Source organism: Hippopotamus amphibius, chromosome 3, assembly GCF_030028045.1.
Source record: "Hippopotamus amphibius kiboko isolate mHipAmp2 chromosome 3, mHipAmp2.hap2, whole genome shotgun sequence".
Lineage (NCBI taxonomy): Eukaryota > Metazoa > Chordata > Mammalia > Artiodactyla > Hippopotamidae > Hippopotamus > Hippopotamus amphibius.
Genome location: NC_080188.1, coordinates 106217172 through 106229867, shown reverse-complemented (window position 1 = coordinate 106229867; position 12696 = coordinate 106217172). Strand labels below are relative to the sequence as shown.

The 12696-nt window shown below is 33.5% G+C and overlaps 1 protein-coding gene across 1 annotated transcript; it reads right to left on the bottom strand.

Annotated features, from left to right (window-relative positions):
• Nucleotides 1-11543: 11543 nt before the first annotated feature.
• LOC130849879 (olfactory receptor 5W2-like) lies at nucleotides 11544-12476 on the bottom strand. Its single transcript, XM_057729108.1, has one exon. It carries the CDS (start codon nucleotides 12474-12476, stop codon nucleotides 11544-11546), a length of 933 nt encoding a protein of 310 aa, XP_057585091.1.
• Between the last annotated feature and the right edge of the window lie 220 nt (nucleotides 12477-12696).

The following is a 12696-nucleotide window of genomic DNA, read 5'->3' as shown; positions in this document are numbered from 1 at the left end:
ATTGAGCCCAAGTGCCACAACTACTAAAGCCTGTTCACCTAGAGCCTGGGCTTCTCAAAAAAGGAAGCCCTTGCACTGAGAAGCCTGCACACCACAATGAAGACTAGCCCTCACACGCAGCAACTAGAGAAAGCCCGCATGCAGCAACAATGACCCAATGCAGCCAAAAAATAAATCAATAATTAATTAATTTTATTTATTTATATTTAAAAAGTTAATGCATAAGAATTTTCTCAGAATCATTAGTTATTAAGGCAATGACTATAAGGCCACAATAATATGACATAACATAAATGTTACAGGGACTGAAATTAAATACTGACCGTAATCAATTCCCTGTTTCACCTGATTCTCATTTGGGACGAAAGGGGGACACGGGCTTTCTTATTAGTTTGGGTGTTTTTCTCTGTTTGTTCTTTTCATTTATTTTTCTACTTTTTTTTCCTATAAATCTGGGGAATTCATTATGCTAAAGTCCATATAATTACTACATATGTAAGTTTGGAAAAGTGATTCTTAATGACAAGTTTTGATGTCTTTTTAAATGTCACTGTCATCCTTGGTTATGAGGATCACAATACTAAAATCCCAACTGCACTCCTGTGGAGATATCATTGAGGCAAATCTCAAACCACAAACTAATTGCTAGTAATTTCCCACTAAAATCAAGAAATAGAAGTACTTATGTTTTGAAAGAATTTTACTATCATTATTTGCTTTTCTATTATACATGTGGTGTATTTAGAATTGTCCTCAGTCACCTAATTCTCTTCCTATCCAAGTTAATTTTTCCCTCAGGTACTTTCCTGTCTTCTGGGATTCAAAAGTCCCTTTGGTTATGTTTTATTCAACCAGAATCCAGCTTTAGTTTTTTAACAGTGCTGCTCTTCAAGACCACATAGACTCACATCCTTTCAATCTACTCCCAACAATTTAAACCTGAGTTTGTGTAGCTGCATTATTATTACAAGCTGAGTAACTTAAAATATCTCCCAATGGGATTTGTGTTTCATCAAAAGTAGAGATCTTATATAACTGAAAAATGTCTTAAGGAGAAAATGTATTCTGCATATATAAGCAAGTGAGAAAGAAAAATCTATATTTAGTGATTTTCTGGTGCCTTGGTGACACTAAAACAATTCTATGTAGGCAAATACTACCCAGAAGATGATCTTCTTCAAAATATAGTCATCTGTTCCTCAGACCTATTATGACACAGGGTTAATTGCACAGTATGTTACTGAAGTACATTATAGCTCCCTGCTGCTGGGAATTTGACTAGAAGGACCAGTGGGTGGATAAAGAAAGTGTTGATCTACAAGCAGGTCATCACTTCTAGCAACAAAGATTAGTTATGTACTGAGATGTTCTAGAAATTATGCACTACATCAATTTCATAAATACACAGTGAATACTTGTACAAGAAATTTTTAGATTTAAATATAAAAACTAACAGTTTCCTACAATCTCATAATAAAAGTACTTCATTTATGGAAGTCTCTTTTAGAGTATAATATACATATAGAAAATTTTCATCTAACAAGTATACTGCAAGAAAGCTTTCAAAAATGGAACAATTCCTGAGCCTATAACCAGACGAAAAAAAAAAAAAAAGAACATTTCTAGGATCTGGGAAATTGTGCCCACATCCATGAGAAATTGGTGTGCAATATGACAGGTTAGTTTGTACATTTTTGAGAAATATAGTAGTGAAATCATAGAGCTTTTAAACTTTGTCTGTTCTTTCACTCAGTATTATGCTTGTGAAATTTCTCCATGTTCTTGTATGAGTGGGTAGTTCATTGATCTTTATTGCTGTGTAATTGTCCAACATACAAACATCATAAAGTAATTTATTTACTGTAGAACAGGGGTCAGGAAGCTTGACCCATAAAGCTTTATTGGAGCTGGACATACCACTTATTTATCTGTTATGTAGGGCTGCCTTTGTGATACAAGGCAAAACTGTTTAGTTGTGACAAAGAGCTTATGGCCTACAAACACAAAAACATACACTATTAAATACTTTAAAGAAAAGTTTGTCATATCCTGATATAATGAATTGAAAAAAAAATGTTGAGTTGTTTTCTGTTTTATATAATTTCAAATAATGCAATGGTGAATATTTTGTATGTGTCTTTTGATGGGCATATTCATTTATTTTTCTAGGAATGGTATTTTTCAGTCCTAGGACATTTATGTGTCCAGCTATAGTGATATCAGGCATGAAGTTTTACCAAGTGCAGTGCCAGTTTTCATTCTACTGTCAAGGTGTAAAAGCCTCAGTTGTTTTATCTCCTCAACAGTAGTACATATTTCACTTGTTTGCATTTTGCCATTCTGCAGATGTCATAACACAACTTTTAACTTTTTTAAAAAAATCATTTATTTATTTATTTAGACATTTACCCAAATTTAACATTGTTTTCCCATATTTATTCTTAATCATTTCAGTGGCAAGAATGAAGGAAGAGGTCAAGATATAAGAATTTGTCTATAATACTAACACCTCACACACTATCATTGATAAATTGTATTTGGACAGTGATATTTCCCATCACATATTGGATGTGTGAGAAAATGTGATGTGCAGAGACTAAAAGGGAAAAGAAAGAAGGATATTGAAATAGGCTAGAATACCTGAAAGTTTTTTGACGTAGTGTCCCCTTTTTCTGCAGAATATCAAGAAAAGAGAGTGATTATACACAATTTCCCAAATTCCTGAGTTATAAATTACCTAAAAATATTTCCATAATTTCTCATTCATCCCTCCAATTCCAGGAGAAGAAGCCTACAATTAATTAAATCAAGTCAGCTCAGTTTTTGGAATTCCATTTAATGGGCTTAAAATTTGCTTCTTTTATGCCATCCTGCATAGATCCAATAAAATCAGCCAATATTTATACTGAATTAAATCAGCCTTTAGATGCTGAAATAAATATCTAACATAAATATGAAGGTGGATTAATTAGATAACATGTTTATCAGTTTTTTAATGGCAATCCATTGACACCCAATTTTGCTTGACTTTTATATACCCCACCCAATGTTTTCTGCTGTGCTGCTGTTCATAGTAACAATTCAAAAGAAGTCTGGGTGAGTTGATAAAATATGCCAGGAATAGAAACGTTTAAACCTTTTATATTATATCATACAAGATTTATTCTAAGGTTTCTCCACTGTGAGAACGTTTCTTACATGCCACTGTGTTTTGCAAATATCATCATGAATGACAGAGGAGGTTGCTTGCCTTTGTTTTTCCGTTCCAATGTTTTTCCATTCCATCCATTGTTTTCCATTCCATACTCCTTATGTGAAGTATTTTCACATAAAGATATTTTACAATGGTGGCCAAAAAATTTGAGACAATCAGAGGCTAATAACTTTACAATTTTAATGGATAAATAAAAATGTCTTTCAGTACTTTATGGTAATTCAGATATATGGTCATATCTTCATTTTCTCAACAAATTGATTCAGTGCTTTAGCCTTTAGGACACCAGATCAAAGGCAGGTGAAATAGTCAAATATTAAGAAGTTATAGCTTCTTACCTCTAGTGCAATTAAAAATATGTATCACTTTATAAGTCTGAATGTATATACGTCCACATATGCCTAATATAAATATTTAAAACCATTTATTTTTCAGTTTTTCTAGGGCCTCTTTCACATCCTTGTTCCTTAGGCTATAAATGAGAGGGTTTAACATGGGAATCACAAGGGTGTAAAACAATGAGGTCATTTTGTCTTGATCTAGAGAATAGGAAGAACTTGGCCTGAAATATGTGTAAAGCAGAGTTCCTTGGAAAATTGCAACTGCAGTTAGGTGGGAGGTGCAGGTGGAGAAAGCTTTGAACCTCCCCTCAGCAGAATGGATCTTCAAGACTTAAAGAATATATTTGCATGTATCGTGCTTGTGTATGCATATGTCTCTATTGATATAAGAATAAGAATGTTGGTGATGGATTTTTTTTAAGTGTATATGGCATGTAGTTTATATAGAGTTTAGTTTGCACATATTGCTATTTAAACATTGCATCTATATTATTTTTGAAATAAAATTAAAAAAAAATTAAATTCAAGCATACAGTTCCCCAATGATAAAAGAGTAAAGGTTTTCCTGTGAACCTAAAGTAAAAGAACATAATTAAAACAATTATTTTATAGATACTAATAAGTTGAGACATCTTCCAGTTCTGAGAAGAAAATATTTTTGACCATTTAATTGATGAATTTATTATACTGATTAGACAGGTAAAAATGATTCATTTACAAATTTCTCATATTTTTAATGTTAAAGTTTTCTCTTATACTCTTAAATCTGGAGACTTGAGAACCTACCTGAAATAAGCAGGTCTTTCTGTACTTGCCACTGATGGCTAAAAATGAAACAGATGGCATTTTATTTTACCAGGTAGCATTTGGGACTTAAATCTCTGAAGCTTCCATGTCTGCCTCAATGTATGCTAACATCTGATTAATTATATTTTCTCTTCTGTATTTTCCCCTGTGACTACAGCAACAACTTGAGCAAACACTGAGCTTGATTCCTTCACTATTATCAACACATTGATCTGACAGGAAGAAAATCACAAATTACTTTTATTTTAAGCTGCAGTTATACTGAATCTACACCCTCCATATCTAGTCGAAGCAGAAATTCAATGAAATACAAAAAGATCCCCACTTAGTAATTTCTGTCTTCTTCCTTTTATTTGTTTCTTCCTTTTTGGAACATTTACCTTCCCTATGTCATTTAGGAATATTTTCAATACTACAAATCTCTGACGGAATGTCAAAAGCAATGCATGAAAGGCCAAAAGATTCAAAAATCAGTGTCCAAAATCAATTCTTAAATTGCATTAATAGTGAACACAGGTGTGGTTTGTGGGAATATCTGGATTCCATTAACAATCTTTAGATATGAATCTGTTTTTAACTGGAGAAAAGGTTACTTGAATAGAAAACAACCAATACTGTGTGTTTCCTTTTGAATCTAAGAAGAGGGTATATTATTTTTGTTTAGTGGCACTTAGTACTTATATCTCTGAAGTCTACCCTAATTCACTATGTGGTAAAGATATAAAAGTAATAAAAATTTTCTCCACAATACATGGTGCAACTTTGTTGACCAGAGGTGAAATTCTTTTATTTTAGTAAAAAGAAGAAAATAACTAGGGAACAATAAAATATAAATAAGAAAACCACACCCCAAAATATTAGTACCTATGACTGAACATGTGATGTTTTTCTTGTCTGTGACTCTATCTACCCGCACACGCAGTGTTGTCTCTGGAATCACTTAAGAGTATAAATCTATGTCTGTGTCTGGTCCCTGTGTTTCTAAATATTTGGATCTCAAAAATAAGTGACAAATATAATCATATGACTTATCATTGGATATTTCATATAATTCGGTATTGAGATAGAAATATAGAATTTCCCCCAGTATTCTTTTGTTCTTTTCTTCAATATCCAACCTTAAACCTGGCTAAAAGTAGTTTAAGATTTCACTCAACCAACACTTATTTTTTATGCTTCACCAATCCCAATAAAGGTACATTGTTTTAATTACTTAGTAGACAATGCAATCACACAGATGTACAACACAAACACGTGGGTGTGCACACACCCATTAAAATTATTGTAACAATTAAAGATTCTATATAAAACAAGGAAAATCCAACTCAAATCACACTACCTAGAGAAAACCATGTTTTCTTGTATATAATATCAGAGTTTTAAACAAAATGAGATCTTAATAAATATGTTTACATATAAAATATTCTGAACAGAGATAATGTATTCCTTTCCATTGATGTATATTAATTCATTTCATTCATCTTCTTGTTTGTATACAGTGATTCTTACCTTTTGCTTTTTTAACATTAGCTTAGTGCAAAGAGGGAAATTTTATATACAAATAAGCATATTCAACCATTTATATCATGTACAACTCTAAAATAAGAGACTGTATGTTTTTATATTTCATCATATCCAGTGTTTCTTTATGAAATCCTTAGAGGTGGACTTGAGGAACAAGAATCCATTTTGCAGTTGTTAGCAAATACTAAGAGTTTTTATATTATCTCTTTTATTACCATCAACAAGATGTGTTAGGCTATATACTATACTAATTTATGCTCTTGAGGACTTCAGATACTTTCCTGTTTATTCAGAAATCTTACCTGGTAGTTAGAAGGGACACTGGATTTCTTTCCGCCTGCTTGTTTTTACATTTCGTTTCTTTTGTTTGTCCTTTTGTTGCTGTTTTCCTCCCTTGCTTTCTATAAATATAGAGCACTCATCAGGCTAACATCAGTGAACTTGGTATATTTTTAATTTGGGAAAAGTGATTCTTAGTGACAAATTTTGATGGATTTTGTCTTTCATCTGTGTGTTGATCCCAATATTAAGATATTATATGTGTTCTTGTGGGGGATATTGTTGAGGAAAAGTTCAAAACATATAATTAGTTGCTGATAATTGTCCACCAATTAAATTCCAAAAACTGATGCATCTGTGTCACTCATGTCATTTACTACCACTGTTTAGTTCCTTGGTAAACATTCTGAGGATGTGAAGTTTTCCTTGTTGCTTTCTTCTGATGCCTTTCAAATTAGCTATTCTCTCAGGTTTTTGTTCAGCCAAGACCTAACTTTAGTTTCTTAAACTGAGGCTGCTCCTCCAGACCATGTAAACTAACTTCCCTTCCATCTACTCCCTCCCACAGATTTAAACCTGTGTTTCTGGAACTACAGTATTACTACAAAAAAGATAACTGAATTTATATCCCAATGGATTTCTCTTGTCATTAAGAATGGTGTTCTTTGGGACTTCCCTGGTGGCCCAGTGGTTAAAAATCCACCTGCCAATGCAGAGGACATGGGTTCAATCCCTGGTCTTGGAAGATCCCACATGCCACAGAGCAACTAAGTCCATGTGCTACAAATACTTTAGAGCCTGTGAGTCACAACTATTGAGCCCATGTGCCACAACTACTGAAACCTGTGCACTTAGAGCCTGTGCTCTGCAACAAGAGAAGTCACCACAATGAGGAGCCCATGTCCTGCAAGGAAGAGTAGCCCCCACTCACCACAACTAGAGAAAGCCCACATGCAGCAACAAAGGCCCAACTCAGCCAATAAATAAATCAATAAAGTGATTAAGTAATTAATTTCAAATAATGGTGTTCTTTAATAATTAGAGAAAATGTCTTTTGGAGAGATTTTATACATCAAATTCAAGCAATCAAAAAGAATTCGTGTATATCTAGGGGCTTCTGGATACCCTGCTGACACGAAAAAAAATAGTACCTTAAGTGTTAACCCAAAAGATCACATTCATCACAGGATAGCTTTCTGTCCTTGAAATACTGAGTATTATGACACAGAGTTTATTTCATGGTATTGTTGCCAAAGTACATAGAATTTCCCTGCTCTTGGAGGAAAGACTAGAAGTGTCCGTGGGTGGATCAAGACATTGTTGGTCTACAAGCAGCCAGTGCTTTTAATAACATGAATATAATGTATTGAGATATTCTATGAGATATGTGCTTTACATAAAATTTCCAAATACGTTATGAACACATTGTGTATAGGGAACTGCTAGAGTGAAATAAAAGAAAATCTTGTGGTTGCTTACAATCTGTTGGGGAATATACTCTGTTTTGGAAAATCTGTTTTTTGTAAAATATACATATAGGAATTTTTCATTTAACAAAGTACACTGCCAATAAGTTTTCAGAAATGAAAGGAGTCCCTTCAAGTAGAACCAGGCCAAAAAATGAACATTACTGGCATCTCAGAAATCATCTCATAAACCCATCCCAAGTTGATGTCTAATGTGATAGGTTAGTTTGCAAGCTTTTGAAGCATATAGGAGTAAAATCATACAGTTTTTCAATTTTATTGTCTTGCTTATTTTACTCAACATGATGTTGGTGAGATTTCTCCTTGTTGTTGTGTGTGGAGGTACTTTATGCATCTCCATTGCTGTGTAGTTTTCCAGTGTACATATATACCATGATGTAATTTATCTAATCCAGGGCAGGTGTCAGGAAACTCTGGTGCATAAAGTTTGGGGACATGCTATCTATTATATATGCTCCAGTGCAATACACAGGCAATTGTAAGTGGTTGTGATAATGAGTTTATGGCCTAAAAACCCTAAAATGCACAATATTTAACATTTTAACAAGATGTTTGTCAACTCCAGTACTACTGTGCTGATCAAATTTGCACTGTTTTCAGCTTCATACTACTGCAAATAATTCCATGGTGAATATTTCTGCACATGTCTTTGGGTGAACATACTTATTTTACTTTACTAAAAATCTAGGAGTACAATTTTTAGGTCATAGGATATTTATATGCCTGGCGTTAGCAGACATAAGCATAGAGTTTACAAACTAAAATGCCAATTCTCATTTTAACTTTCAATGTTTAAGAGGACTGTATCACATCCTCACCATACTTGATATTTCATTTTAGTTAAGTCCTAATACTACATTTAGATATTCACTTCTCTGAACAGAAATAAAGTTGGGTATCTGCTTCAATAAAGTTTCTATGAAATTCTGAATTTAATAACAGGCCACTAAAAAAGGGTTCTACTTTAAGTATTTAGCCTTCTGAAATGCATGCTATCCTCTTGGCTTCAAATTAAGGGAGAGAAAGACTACAGTTGACTGAAAAGTCAATTCTATTTTTGGAAGTTCATTTACAGGGTTTAAAATTTCTATTCTGTAGTTCACACCCACTGGATCTGATAAAACAATATGCTGACAAAATCACTGCTTAGATGGTATAAAATATAGCAGTCAAAAAGGGCAGGAGATAGGTTACTCAGATTACATATTAACATCCTATAATTTTAAACAGCAATGCACTGATACTCTCCTTTTCTTGGATTTATATATTCCAAACAATGTTTTCTTCCATGCCACTGCTCATAAATAGCAGTTTTTTTTTTTTTTTTTCCCAGTATGATACCTAGTGATAGGTTACAGTGTCCCACAAACACCCCCTTGAAAAGCAGAAGAGCTTCTTAGGCTTTACTTCTTTCTAAAATGTTTTCATACAAAGGCCTTTTAAAATGGCAGCTAGAAAAGCTAAGACATTCAGTGGCTTTTAGTGTCCACAATTGTAACGGATAATTAAAAATGCCCTGAGTCTTATACAATCCTTCAAATATATAGACGTATGTATGTATCTCAACAAGTTGATTCAGTGTTTTAACCATCAGAAATTAGAGCAGACAGACAAAAAACGGGTATCAGGAAAATGCACAGGTGAATGCACTTTACTTCTAAGGTAATCAATATGCAGGTTTTTAAAGATTAGTCACCTTAGGATCCAGAACCATTGTATGTACTTTCTTAAAAATAAAATATGTACACATTTTATAAAATATATAAATTATATGAAATGTATATAAAAATCTATATTTTGAAGCCACATAACTTATACCCATATAATTGTGTTACTAATGTCTAATAGACACTCAAAAATGTTCATAATAAATTATTTATTTGTTTGTTTTCCAATTTTGTGTCAGACTGTCTGAAGTGCTTTGGACAAAAAGAATGGAATATTCAGTCCTTGTGCAAAGAATGCTCACAGTCTCATATTAGAGGCAGTGATTTAATAAACAGGGTGATATTAGAATGATGCTTAAAGGAGCTGGTTTACTATGAATTACACACAGGAACAGTTAACTAGAACTGATAATGGACAACAAGGTAAGGAAATTTTTTTGGAGGGTTGATACAGGAGGTGATTATTGATAACTAAAATAGAATGATATATTTTTTCAAGGCATTTTCCATTGTTTTTATAACCTAACCATCTGGACTATTTTTCTTCTTTTTTTTTTCCAGCATGACTGAGAGGTAATTGACAACATTGAGTTTCCTTAAGGTGTACAATGTATATTTTGGTATATGTATCAGTTGTGAAAGGATTACCATTATAAGGTTAATAAACAGATGTATTACTGCAAGGAGTTTCCATTTTTCTGTTGTGTGGGGGACTTTTAAGATATACTTTCTTAGCAAATTTCAAGTATACAATACAGCATTGTCAACTATAATTACCACAGTGTGCCTTAGATCCACAGAAACTATTCATGTTATAACAGAAAATTGGAACCATTTGATCCACATCACTGTTCCCTTCCCCTGACTCCTCCAGCCCCTGGTAAAGATCATTTTACTGTTTCTTTGCATTCAACTTTTTTACATTCCACATGTAAAGTACAACATACAGTATTTGTCTTTCTCTGTCTGACCTATTCCTTAGCATAATGCCCTCAAGTTTTATCTGCTTTCTAAGCCATGATTTTGTAAAGGGCAAACTTTGCCTCCCCAAAATATGTCTCTTTGGTATGCTGATTATGTTGGGCTATATATTTTTAAGAACTAGATGAATCAGAACATTTTTCTTTTTTATTTCCCCCTTAACTGCCTAAAACAATTTAGATAGATGACCTATTCAGAGAAAGGAATTACCATTGGTATTACCATTGGTAACTACAGAATAATATGATTTGGTATAGTAGACAGAGAGAAACCTTGCAAGGTCTCTTAAAATTTCTCTCTATGCTTCATTATTTCTGTACAGCCAAAGAAATATTTGTTTACCAAACATTTGCTCTTTTCATCTTCCTGTAAGTGGCCTTCCTTCCTTTTTAATTTTCAGATATCTACCCCTCTCTCCTTTGTCAAAGCTAACATATACCTCATTTTACTGTCTTTGGAATCTCTCATGTTAGGTGCATTCTTCTTATGCACATAATTAAATTTGTTTTTTCCTCCTCTTGTTAATCTCTCTCCTATCAATTTAATGCTTACATCAGGCAACAGAACTTAGGAGGGTAGAATTAAATTTTTTCCTTCCTCAAAACTTCTTTACTTCTAAAAAGCCACAGGCTTGTCCACCTCAAGACCTCTCTAACTGTTAGATCCTCTGCTGGCAAACGTTTCCTACCACAACATGCATCTTTTTATATTTGAGACCCAAAATCCCCATTCAATGAAGCTTTCTTTTATGCTAGATTTGGAAATTCTCTTTGGATTTAACAGATATTGTTTTTACTTCATGATAATATCGAAACAAGTATGAATTATTTGGTACTTGGTTAATTGATATACTTCAAGTGGATAATGAGACTCATTACTACGGAAACTACTTAATGTACCATGGAACACACAGTACTTAAATGCTCAAAGCTCACTTAGTAAACACAAAATAAATTTAAGTAAAATGAATTTATGTTTGAATGAAAGAATGAATAAAAAATTTGGCAAAATTAGAAAGGTCAAAAAAGTTTTTTGCATAGAGTGGGTATCATTTATAAATTCTAGACACACAAAGTATGAAGTATTTGGAGAATAACAACAGATCTATAAAGACTATGCTTTAGAATACTCATTTTATCAATTACAATATTTGAGACGTCTTTGTTTCTCTTGTATCATGCAAAATGATTTTATAAATACAATAAATACAATGTGTGTTTGTATATATGACTAAAATAAATATTTAAAACCATCTTTTATTTTTCAGTTTTTCTAGAGCCTCTTTCACATCCTTGTTCCGTAGGCTATAAATCAGTGGATTTAACATGGGAATCACAAGGGTATAAAACAATGAGGTCATTTTGTCTTGATCTAGAGAGTAGAATGAACTCGGCCTGAAATACATGAAGAACATAGTTCCCTGGAAAATGGCCACAGCAGTTAGGTGGGAGGTGCAGGTGGAGAAAGCTTTGAACTTTCCCTCAGCAGAGTGGATCTTCAAGACTGAAAGGATAATATAACAATAGGAGACAAGGACTCCTGAAATGGAGGTCAATTCAATAAAGCCAAAAACAGTGAATAATGCCAACTCATTGACCCTTGTATCAGAACAGGAAAGAAGAAAGAGTGGAGGTAAGTCACAGAAGAAATGGTTAATCTCATTTGACCCACAGAAACATAAGCGGAATGCTAATGTTGTGTGTATCACAGCATCTGTCATTCCCATCAGATAAACCCCAGCCATGAGCAGGGAGCACACTCTGCTGGACATGCTGACTGAATAGAGCAAAGGGCTGCTGATGGCCTTGTACCGATCATAGGCCATCACTGCCAGCAGTAGACACTCAGAATCTGCAAAGAGGCAGAAGACCAACAATTGCAGAGCACAGCCATAGAAGGGGGTTGATTTGTTTTTAGCTACAAGGTCTATCAACATCTTGGGCCCTATTGCTGTAGAATAGCAGACATCACAGAAGGAGAAGTGGCTGAGGAAAAAGTACATGGGTGTGTGCAGCTGGGAATCCATTCTAATTAAAATAATCATTCCCAGATTTGCCAGGAGGTTACTGAGATAAACAACAAAAAATGTGATAAATAAGGTCATTTTAATCCCAAGGTTATTGGTAATTCCCAAGAATGTGAATTCAGTTAAGGATGAGCAGTTTCCTCTTTCCATTGTTCTATGTTCTTGTCTGAACTTTTGGGGAAATGATCGGGGAAATGATCAAGAAAATGACACACGTATGTGTGCACTTCTGGACATTCACAGCATATCTGTAAGGAAGAACACAATTCATTTCTGCAGTTTTCCTTCTACACTCAGAAAATTATTGGTCAGTAGTCATTTTTTAAAAAATCATTGCAGTAAGTCAGAAAGAGAAAGACAAATATTGTAT